The 11,891-nt window shown below is 45.6% G+C and overlaps 3 protein-coding genes across 3 annotated transcripts in view; all 3 read right to left on the bottom strand.

Annotated features, from left to right (window-relative positions):
• FASTKD5 (FAST kinase domains 5) overlaps nucleotides 1-408 on the bottom strand; it is a 6,565-nt gene extending 6,157 nt beyond the window's left edge. The window contains exon 1 of the mRNA XM_018570695.1: nucleotides 341-408. The gene's annotated coding sequence lies outside the window, so the exon portion shown is untranslated. The remainder of the gene's footprint in view (nucleotides 1-340) is intronic.
• Nucleotides 1-427, bottom strand: part of UBOX5 (U-box domain containing 5) — a 16,689-nt gene extending 16,262 nt beyond the window's left edge. The window contains exon 1 of the mRNA XM_018570698.1: nucleotides 341-427. The gene's annotated coding sequence lies outside the window, so the exon portion shown is untranslated. The remainder of the gene's footprint in view (nucleotides 1-340) is intronic.
• Nucleotides 428-10,994: 10,567 nt separating this feature from the next.
• GNRH2 (gonadotropin releasing hormone 2) overlaps nucleotides 10,995-11,891 on the bottom strand; it is a 27,336-nt gene continuing 26,439 nt past the window's right edge. Inside the window, exon 4 of the mRNA XM_018570702.1 lies at nucleotides 10,995-11,253. Within this exon, the coding sequence (XP_018426204.1) occupies nucleotides 11,218-11,253 (36 nt within the window). The 3' untranslated portion in view covers nucleotides 10,995-11,217. The remainder of the gene's footprint in view (nucleotides 11,254-11,891) is intronic.

Raw genomic sequence — 11,891 nt, 5'->3', positions numbered from 1 at the left:
AAAACTGTTTTTCTAATTTTCTTGGACAGTTTGGCAGCTATGAACTGACACAACAGGCTTGATGTATGAAAATACGTTGTTGCCTATAGCAACCAGTCACCTTCCACGATCATTTCTATAGGGATGACAGAGGCCCTGTCTGCTCTGAGCAGTTTTACCTCCAGCACACGTTTTATTCACCATGCCCAGCAGATAAATGACACCCAGTGTATTACACAGTGACACCCCCCAGAGGTCATAGGACGGGCAACTCTGTGCCATGTCACGGTTACCAGCAATAGTAAGACCAGTACAGTGCCCACCCCGGTAATAAAAGGCCCTGTCCAGTGTCCACACGTACCAGACACCAGGAAGGGACATAAACGCTCCGCTCTCCTCTGTCACCACCGCTTCTTGCACTGAAGAAAGACGCAACCGCCCGGCTCACACTGATGACGTCAGAGATCTCCCCATAAGCGCCGCAGTGCTCACGGACCGCGGGGCGTGGCCGCTCTCATGCCAATAAATGGGCGGAGTCTGAACTGTGGTCGCAGGCTGCACGTCCTTGCCAGGGAGTAGGCGGAATTATGAGAGAGCTGGTGGGAGGAGCTGCGGGAGAGTGGTTGGTTTGGCTGCTTTGGGGGTCTTCCTGGAAATATGAAAGCAGCCAAACTCTTAAAGGGGAACTTATCAAAACTGGAGCAGTTGCCATTCGTCAACCAATCAGCTTCTATCTTTCATTTTCAAAGCTTAACTGAACCATCAGAAGAGAGAAGCTGATTGGTCACTAGGGAAACCTGCTCCAGACGCTGTCTGCTCCAGTTCTTCCATTGCATATGATAGGAGAGAGATGGTGGTCCCCGCGTACCTTTATTTCTGCAGTATTTTATGTCTTAAAGGCACAGTCCACTTTTTGCAAAAATAAAAAAAATTCACACAGGTTTACAAAAGGTTAGGGTTAAGACTGCGTTTGTTTGCACGCCAATGACACACAATGGCACCCCATGCATTGTAGCATACCTTGGCACACCGCAATGCAATGTTAAAAAGTGGTCAGGCAGGTTTCTTTAACCATTGTGATGCGTCAGCAGCCCATTCATAAGGAATGTTTCTTCATAACACACAGTGACACATATTAGCGCAATGCAGCAGCTCCCTACAATGGGAATCCAGCCTAGAGAGACACCGTCACCTTGCTCATTCCGGACAAAGGGACAATGCCTCTGTAAAGGCCCCCCACCCCGACCTCTTTATACTCACTTTGCCTATGCCCGCTCATCACTCCTTCCTCTATCAGAGGTGAACATGGCGGGCAGTGATGTCACTTCTTTGGTCATGCGACTGTGCTCAGGCCTAGTGACTGACTGTAAGATCAATGCACGGTCAAAGAGAAGATGGTCACATGCCCCCCATACTCTGAGATGACTATGGGGAGCCGTGATGTTACTTCTTTGATCATGTGACTGTGCTTGGGCCTATTGACTGATTGTAAGGCCCATGTACAGTCAGAGAAGATGGTCACATGATCCCCCCCATACTTGGAGCTGACCATTGGGAGCTGTGATGTCACTTCTTTGATCATGTGACTGTGCTCAGGCCTAGCGACTGACCGTAAGGCCCGTGTACGATCAAAGAGAAGATGGTCACATGCCCCCCCTTTCCATACTCAGAGCTGACCATGGGGAGCCGTGATGTCACTTCTTTGATCATGTGACTGTGTTTGGGTCAGTAAGCCGCCGGCCGCGTCGCCGCAATTTGCCGTCCCTGTGCTCGTAAGCCGCCGGCCGCGTCCCCCCAAGTCGCCGGCCGTGTTCCCGCAAGTCGCCGGCCGCGTCCCCGTGCGCTGAGAAGGGCTCCGGTTCTTTGCACATTACTGAACCGCGGCGCTAGGCGTTTGCGTACGGCGGCACCAGCGGAGCAGCCGCCCAGACGGAGGGTGCCGCCCTAGGCAAACGCCTAGTTTGCCTCGCGGTAAATACGCCCCTGCGTGCACGATCAAAGAGGAGATAGTCACATGATCCCCCCCAAACTCGGAGCTGACCATGGGGAGCTGTTATGTCACTTCTTTGATCATGTGACTGTGCTCGGGCCTAGCGACTGACTGTAAGGCCCGTGCACGATCAAAGAGAAGATGGTCACACGATCCCCCCCAAACTTGGAGCTGACCATGGGGAGCTGTTATGTCACTTCTTTGATCATGTGACTATGCTCGGGCCTAGCGACTGATTGTAAGGCCCGTGCATGGTCAAAGAGAAGATGGTCTCGGAGGAAGGCACAACGGTGGAGCTCTGGTTAGGTAAGTATAAGTATTCTGGGGGTGAGTTGACAGTCTCTCTTTAAACTAACCACTAATACTGAACATTAAGACCTAACCTAACTCTAAAAACTAAAGCGGAACTCCAGGAAGCCATATTGCACTATTCAGAGGGGATAGTAACTGGTAGAGGAGATTTTAGGCATGTGTCCATCCATGTCCCTGTTGGACGACTGAGCAACTCTTCAGTTAGGAGCAGGTTCCAGGTAAATAAAGCAATGCTCTATTGTTGGCTTAACAGACATTTAGAATCCTACCGTCATGTTAGCATCATGATAAATTATATCATATAATCTAAGCCAAGTGTTGCAGCATCGGAGCCTCAGGTAAAGCCATAGCAGCGCCAATAGATTGAAGGCAATGTAGCCCCATGCCTGGCACATATGCAGTGGAGCTACCCCCACAGTGCAAGGGTTAAGTGCTCGTTTTGTCTAGGGGGCTCATATAAAGCAGTTCCACTCACTTGATCCTCAGTCCTGCAGTGATCGTTCATTACCTCTCTTCCCTCCACTCCAGCTATGGAATGCTCCTTGGTGTCCTTCACGTCTAATGCAGGTTGATGGAAGTCATGCGTTAGACACAACGATGTCAGCGGTCCTTAGACTGCCGATGCCCAGGGGAGAAGAGGCTGAGGGGACCAGTTTAGCAGCCTAGTGGGTCCGAGGCTCAGGTGAGCATATCTGCTTGTTTGACTCCCCTAGACAAAATTAGCACTTTACAAGGTACCCTGTTTCCCCGAAAATAAGACCTATCCCGAAAGTAAGACCTAGCACTATTTTTCAAGATTCCTGTGATATAAGACCTACCCCGAAAATAAGACCTAGTTTGGTGGTAGCATGTGAGGGGAAACTTTGAAGAGCAGGAGAGATGGTATCAGCCTGCAGGGACATACTGTATTAAGGGGATGACAGGGGACTCCCTCCGGCCAGCGCAGTGACAGGGAGCACTCCAGTACCATACTTCACCAACTGTTGTCCCCCTGAAGGCACTGCTTAATGTAATGGTACTGTACTGTAATGTGTACCGGTAAATGGTACCATACTTTACTGCGCTGTCCACTGTCTGATGTCCCCACTGCTGCACCGCTGGTACCACTGTCCCTGATGGCAAAGCATGCCAGCGCTGCAGAAAGCAAGGCTGCGTCGGCGGAGGGAGCAGAGCCGCATTAACCGATATTCCTCTACAGCGCTGGTTACTGTGACAGGTGGAGTGATACCAGATAACTTTAGATTGTTGTACATTTTGTTGCACAGTATAAAAAAAAAAATAAGACATCCCCTGAAAAAAAGACCCAGTGTGTTTTTTGGGGGCAAAAAAAATATAAGACAGTGTCTTATTTTCGGGGAAACACGGTATGCACCGATACTAGTATTGGTATCGGTGCCGATGCCGAGTATTTGGGCGAGTGCTGGTACTCGCCCAAATGCTCCGATGCCTAGCCCGATACTTGAGCGTCCGGTATCAGGAAGCCAGGCAGCGAGTCATTACATTTTTTGGCCAGAAAGCCGGCTCCATGCTTTCTCGTCACTTGGTGACGAGGAAGCGTTGAGACGGCTTCCCTGCTAATCGGGAGGCCGGGTGGCGAGTCTTTAAACGCCGCCTGGCTTCCTTAATGGGACTTCCGGTATCGGTATTCGGTATGGGCGAGTACTGGGGAAAAAAATATCGGTACTTGTACTCCATACCAAAATACCGGTATCGGTGCAGCCACACACCGGGGTAGCCCCACTGCAAGGGTACATTTGTTTGTTTGGCCGGAGTTCTTTTTTATAATTTGCACGAATCCTAATACATAACAGCTATGCTTCTCCATAACAATAACCCCTGACCATAAATAAACCCCATAACCCTTAAAGGATAACCACCTAACACTTAAAGGGTAACTGTAACTATCCTTTTTCTCTATTCTAACTAGCAAAAACCCATCCACCCCACCCACTTCCACAGATCTGTGCTTACCATAAAGGGTATCTATGGTCAAAAACTAAAAATAAATCTGTATTCCTAGATTAAATTCCCATAAGTTCTCTCCCGCTCATAATACCCATATACAGTACATCAAGTGGTTTGTAAACTTACTTATTGAAGATGCCCATAGGATGGACCTCCTCAATGCACTGACACATTATCACCCAGCCCTGTGAATACTGTATGCACTTAACTACACCTCAAAGTCTGAATTTACCACAATGTATCATCATCACTGCTTGCTGGAAGTGATGCATGCTGGGATATGAAGTCTTGATGAATGGAGATTACATCATATCAAGCAGCACACAAAGCACACTGGGAATCCAGGAAGTTTTTGGAAGTGATGGGCAGACAGAAGGCAGCACTCACTACATAAAAGGGATTTTTTTCAAGTAAGCTTTGATTGGATTATCAAAAACAACTCTACTATGTATTCCTAATACAATGCTGATGTCATAACAGGAGAGTCTATGCCGGGACTTTACAATTCCTTTAATGTATGTAAACCAGAAGGGCAGCCCAAGTACCAGGCACTTTGCACTTCCATTAGAAGTCAGCAATGGCAGCCTCCGCCACCTTCCAGCAGCACTGATCACATCACAAGCCACACTGGCTCTCCATAGACTTATTGGTTAGATATGTTGAGTAGCTGGGCCTATAGGAATAAGGGGAGAAAGTGCGCAGGTGTGGCTGATCCTGGGAACATTCCTGCAGCCAGGAGCCAATGGATTGAAGAGGTCATGGCGGTAATATTAAGGTATCGATATACTGAAAAGGAGCATGTACAGGTTCTTTTTAGGGATCCCAGAGAAAAAGATTAATGCATCTTGTTGAAAAGTATAGTTGGCCTTTAACCTACCTCCTACGATCCCAGTGTTAGGTGTCTTACATACTTGGCACAGGTTTTTTCCTGTTGAATTGTTCTGTGGTACCATCCATTTTGCCCTCAACCAGTTTCCTAGTCCCAGTCAATGTAAAGCATCATGAAGCTTCCACCGGTATTGCTATGGGAAATGGTGTTCTCTGGGTAATAAGGAGTGGTTTTTTAAAAATCCACAGCACATAGGGCTTCATGTATAAAAGTTCCTCCTGGCATACAGCTAAGCAAATGCTGTTCGAATGACACTAGCGCCCCCTAGATGGCACTGCAGAGTATTGGAATCCTTTCATTCATGAGGCCCACAGTGTTTTGTGCGAAGGCCAAAAGTTCAGACCAGAGAACCTTTCTCCATATGTGTGTGCCCTTCCAAATGATTTGGTAAAAATTTGATGATTGTTTCTTTGGTTATTTTTCCAGCAATGGACTTACATTGTATGTTACCCCCAAAAAATGTTATTTCACATACAGTATGTCTCCACTGTGTGTCTCCACACCTTTGTTTCAGCTACAACTAGCACGTTTGTGTGGTACTTCTTTGATTCATCATATACACCTATTAGACATGTAAGCCGGCAAAAAAATTGTTTAGTTTCGTTTTGTTTCGGATGTTTCGTTATTCTGTTTTTCGGGATTTGGGTATGAAAGTCAATTTGTTTCGCCATTCGGATTAATCCGAATTGCGTTAATTTCGGATGAGTTAAATCATTATTACGAACTAAAATTCATTGCAGAAAAGTGACATTACATGTTTACTTTGTTTCTTTTTACTTTCTGACACCACAAACAAAACAAAAAAACAATGTGGGGTCCCCACCAATTTATACCAGATCCTTTAGGTCTGGCAGGGATGTTATGTAAAAAAAAAAACATTGTGCGGTAACCGGCAATTAATACCAGACCCTTTAGGTCTGGTAGGAATTATAGGCTCGGTGCAGACAAACGTTCGTTTCGTTTTCTGTTCTTATTCGTTTCGTTCGTTGGAGCAAAGTGACATTAGAGAAGGATAAAAATATTTTTTCCCCCTCAAATGTCACTTTTGCTGCAAACGAATGAAACGAATAAGAAACGAATAAGAACAGAAAACGAAACGAACGTTCGTACTAACGCTACCGAATTTCGTCCGAATCCGAATTCCGAATTGACTTTCACACCCGAATCCTGAAAAACGAAATAACACAAATCCGAATTTAAAACGAAACGAAACTAAACGAATTTTTTGGCAGTGCACATGTCTAGTACATGTACCTTTTTTTTGCGATACAAGACGTGCAGCGTGTTCGGAAGCATGGGAGGAATCACGGTGGAAAACTGTGCGATCCGCCCGGCGCGATTGGGGTGCCATTAGAAAATAATGGCACCCACAGCGCAATCGGTTCACACCTTGGCGACTCTTGACCGCGGGCAATCCGCGCGGAATCGTGCACGATTGCCGCACGGTGAGGTGTCGCCTAGGTGTGCACCGGCCCTTAAGGGGATCCCCCCTAAAATCCCTTACCAGACCCTTAATCCGGGCAGCAGCCTGGCAGGGCAGGGAAGGGGGGGACAAGCAAGCACTTCCCCCCTCCAACCACCATACCGGCCACATGCCCTCAGCATTGGGAGGGTGGGGTTCCAGGGGGACCCCTTGGAAAGCACCTTGTCCTCAAGACCCCTTGATAAAGCACCTTGTCCCCCTCTCCCTCAGGTCTGCTCCTCTGGGACAGAGAGAAGGCAGTGGGAGGCAGCCATTCTGCTATTGGCTATTTTAAAGTGCAATAGCCAATAGCAAGCTGGCTAATGCTCCAGACCTGAAAGAGAAAGTTTTGGAACTGGAAAAGCGTCCTCCCAATGTGGCCTGGTATGGTGTGTTGGGGGGGGGCACATGCTAATTTAAAAAAAAATATTATTATTATTTCTGTGAACAGTTAAACACTTTAGTATACTCTGTGACAGCTGTCAGATTCTTTACATTCAGGATGAAGTGTCCTCAAAGAAGCAAAAGCTGTTACAGAATAACACGGATCTCTCAGCTTCTTTCTTTATTTACATTTTGTAACAATATTCTATTACTTTATTTTTATTTGAGATACAAATGCAGAGAAGCCAGAGAGCGGTAAATGATACATAGCTCTCCCGCTTGTTGTGTTTAGTTTTCAAATGAAATTCATATGTATCAGAATTTCGTAATCAAATATTAGGATTCCTTCAGATTCCTTATTTCCATCATTCAGAAATTCAGATGCATCCGAATTTACAGAAATTCATACGAATTTCAATTCAGAGCGAAACGAATTGCACATGTCTAACAACGATCATCCATAAGGTTATGACCACTGAGAGGTGAAGTGAATAACATTGATTATCTCGTTACAATGGCACCTGGAAGTGGGGGGGATATATTACAATGGCACCTGGAAGTGGGGGGGATATATTACAATGGCACCTGGAAGTGGGGGGGATATATTACAATGGCACCTGGAAGTGGGGGGGATATATTACAATGGCACCTGGAAGTGGGGGGGATATATTACAATGGCACCTGGAAGTGGGGGGGATATATTACAATGGCACCTGGAAGTGGGGGGGATATATTACAATGGCACCTGGAAGTGGGGGGGATATATTACAATGGCACCTGGAAGTGGGGGGGATATATTACAATGGCACCTGGAAGTGGGGGGGATATATTACAATGGCACCTGGAAGTGGGGGGGATATATTACAATGGCACCTGGAAGTGGGGGGGATATATTACAATGGCACCTGGAAGTGGGGGGGATATATTACAATGGCACCTGGAAGTGGGGGGGATATATTACAATGGCACCTGGAAGTGGGGGGGATATATTACAATGGCACCTGGAAGTGGGGGGGATATATTACAATGGCACCTGGAAGTGGGGGGGATATATTACAATGGCACCTGGAAGTGGGGGGGATATATTACAATGGCACCTGGAAGTGGGGGGGATATATTACAATGGCACCTGGAAGTGGGGGTGGGATATATTATAATGCTACCTGGAAGTGGGGGGATATATTAGGCTGCAAGTGAACATTTTGTCCCTGAAGTTGATGTGTAGGAAGCAGAAAAAATGGGCAAGCGTAAGGAATTGAGTAACTTTGACAAGGACCAAATGGTGATGGCTAGACGACTGGGTCAGAGCAACTACAATACTGCAGCTTTATGGGATGTTCCTGGTCTGCGAAGGTCCAGAGTTTGAGGTGTTGACTTGGTCTCCTAATTCTCCAGATCCCAATCCAATCAAGCATCCGTGGGATGTGCTGGAAAAACAAGTCCGATTCATGAACTGCATAGAGAAGCACACAGACTCAGTGGCAACCTCACTGGATCTCTTTTAAGGTACACCATGAAAACAGAGAAGTATTATTTAAAAAAAAAAATCATTAGGATATTAACAGTAAGTGATGGAGTAACCTGGGAATGCAAAATATAAGTAGATTCAATGTCAGCTTTAATGTTCATGTGTTTTGAGTGAAAGTCTCGCCCACAGTAAAAAAAATTCTGTTGCAGAGAAGAACACAGATAAGGTGCAGACTACAGGCGTTCATAATAACTACTCAGATTTTAATTTAGTTTGGTCTGCCCAGTTAAATGAGAACTATGGGGTAAGTGTTTTTCCCCATAGTTCTCTTAAGGGTCACGGGAGGACATATAATAACCTCCTCCCGTGACCCAAAGCTCAGAATGTCATGGGCTGCAGGTCGCTGTATACTGAGACCGCCGACAATGCCGTCGAGATCCACCCAGCTGTGTGAATGACAGCTAGCTGGCTCTGCCTGTCTAGAGGCAGAGCCAGCTTTACCCACCCGCTCCACCGTCCGTTCCACCAGTCAGCGCTGGAGGATCGGAGAGGGGAGGGGGGAATCCCTTTGGGGAGTGGTGACTGACAGTCACGGCTCTCTGCAGGGAGTTGATCGCGAAGTGACCGAGTGAAGGTATGTGTTTGCTCACTTCCCGATCTACTGAGTCGACGTGTGACAGTTTCATTGTCACACTTCAGCTCGAACTATGAGGCTGAGTGATTTTCACTCACCTCATAGTTCTCCTTTAAAGGAGAATTATGGGGAGAGTAAAATACACTCATCCCCATAATTAGAGTTGATGTGTGACACTGCAGCCTTTCCAGGTTACATATAGTTACATTGTATTTGAGGTTGAATAAAGACACAGGTCCATCAAGTTCAACCTTTGTGTGTCTGTGTGTGATTGTGCATGTGTGTGTACATACACAAAGGTAGGTCAGCTCTATAGATCGAGAACTGAGCAATCACATACCGATGATCACTCAGTTCCCAATCTTCTCCCTGCAGAGAGTGTGACTGTAAGTCATGGCTCCTTGAAGGGATTTCCCCCCGCTCCTCTCCGTTCCTCCAGCACTGACTGGAGGGACAGACGGGAGCGGGCACAGCTGGCTCTGCTTCTCTAGAGCTGTCAATCAGGTGGTGAGGTGGATCCCGACAATAGTATGGGGACCTTTCTCACCCGCAGTGCGGCTCTGCACCGTCAGCATATTGAGGGCTTTATCCTGAGTTTTGGAGAGCATAGTAAATATCTGTGACCCTAAAGAGAACTATGGGCAAAAAAGGTTGGGCCACAGTCCTTTATTAAGAGATCATTTCTGCTTTATCTCAACGAGTTACTAATACTTATTGTTAATGGTCCTCACAATGTCTTACTGAATAAACTCATATCTGTAATTACGTAGATTACCATAGATGCTCCGCAACCTCTTAGCTATGCAAGAAACAGGACAGATGGCATTACGACCTAAGGAATTTTATTTAAAGATCTGATGTTCCATATTTAGTCCTATGGAGCCTCCTGGCTAAATACATTGAAAATCATTACTAAAACTCCAGCAATGTTACTGTATACAAAATGTATCTTGTTGGGAAGAAGACATTTCTGAAAACACAGATTATCTGAAGCCAACAACGTTATTCAACCAGTTGGATTTAGATGTAAAACAAGTATGAAAGGGACACAAATAATTACAAATTGTTGGTCGCAGTATATAGTGCCTGGCCAAAAAAAAGTCACCACCTGGATTTAGCTAAGTAAATAAGTAAGAGCCTTCTATTGGATAATAGGTTTAGGTTCAGCAACATTATGCGCTCAAAAAATGAGGTCATCTGCCACCTAAATATACTAAATGACCAGGTTTTTCCATTAATGGATTTTTTCTTCTCTGATGGCACATTGGGCATATTCCAAGATGACAATGTCAGGATTCATCGGGCTCAAATTGTGAGAGTGGGTCAGGGGGCATGAGACATCATTGTCACACATGGATTGGCCACCACAGAGTCCAGACCTTAACCCCATTGAGAATCTTTGGGATGTGCTGGAGAAGACTTTACACAGTGGTCTGACTCTCCCATCATCACTACAAGATCTTGGTGAAAAACGAATGCAACTCTGGATGGAAATACTGTAAATGTTTGGACATTGCGTAAGCTTATCAAAAGATGAATTGAATGGCGAATGCATGCTGTAATCAAAGCTAAAGGCGGTCCAACAAAATATTTGAGTGCAAGACTTTTTTTTTGCCAGGCATTGTAGAAATAATAAAAGATCTCTTAAAGACCAACTCCACCCAAAGCTGATATCTCAGTGTTGGCTGCACGCCCTTGAGCTGAAGTTTTGTTATCACCCAGATCCTCTGCCTTCTCTCTCAGGACCATAACGAAGACATCAGTCTGCATTCATTTTTAGAGCATGACACCATCATTTGGCTTTGCGATAGCCACAGCAGTTGGGAATTCTCATAGTAAAATATCAACAATCTCAACCCCCCCCCCCACAAATTTGAAGAAGCCAGTAATGGGATGTTACAATAGCTATTCAAACCTGAAATGACAGTTTCTGGTGGGGTTGGCCCTGAAAATAATAATCACACATGGTCATCATTTTTTTTGAAACAGTGTCCAGAATTCTGATCAGTGCCCAGCAGCAGAATAATGACATCATCAACATAGAATGGCGGTGTCACTGAAGAAGACGGTAGGGTTCTTAAAGTAGACATGGCTTGCAGACGAAGATTTGGAAGGAGCTATGATAAATGGTTTGTCACTTTTTCTGTAGTTGTCTTGCCAAGACATCAGCCTGCAAAAAAAGGAACCATCAGGGTAATTTATTTTACTGAAGGGGAGAGAGAGAGAGAGGGAGAGAGATCTATTTATTTCTATGACTTTATTTGAGATTTAAATCTCCATAGAAATGTTTACTGCATGACCTCTGTCTGTCTGCTTTTATGTTCTGGTTGTGAATGCCTACCTTTGACTATAGTATTTCCATGTGTGAAGCGCCAAGGGATTTCATTGGGATCAAGTGCTTCTCTCTCTCTATTTTTCTCTATCACTCTCTCTCTCGATCGATCCCTCTCTCTCTATATATATCTCTCTCGATATCCCTCTCTCCCTCTTGATCTCTATCTCTTGATCTCTATCTCTCTCTCGATCCCTCTCTTGATATCTGCTTAATATCTCTCTTTCAATCTCTCTCTGTCTCTCTCTCTTGATCTCTATCTCTCTTGAACCCTCTCTCTTGATATGTCTCTCTCTCGATATCTCTCTCTCTCTATATATCTCTCTCGGTCTCTATCTTCTCTCTCGGTCTCTACCTTCTCTCTCTTGATCTCTATCTCTCTCTCTCGATCACTCTCTCTTGATATATCTCTCTCGTTCTCTCTCTCTCTCTCGATATCTCTCTCTCTCTCTCTCTCTCTCTCTCTCTCTCTCTCT

This window comes from Nanorana parkeri, unplaced genomic scaffold (genome assembly GCF_000935625.1).
Source record: "Nanorana parkeri isolate BGI_ZX_2015 unplaced genomic scaffold, ASM93562v1 scaffold1583, whole genome shotgun sequence".
NCBI classification, from domain to species: domain Eukaryota; kingdom Metazoa; phylum Chordata; class Amphibia; order Anura; family Dicroglossidae; genus Nanorana; species Nanorana parkeri.
The sequence above is the reverse complement of the archived record's forward strand: the minus strand, read 5'-3'. Positions and strand labels throughout refer to the sequence as shown.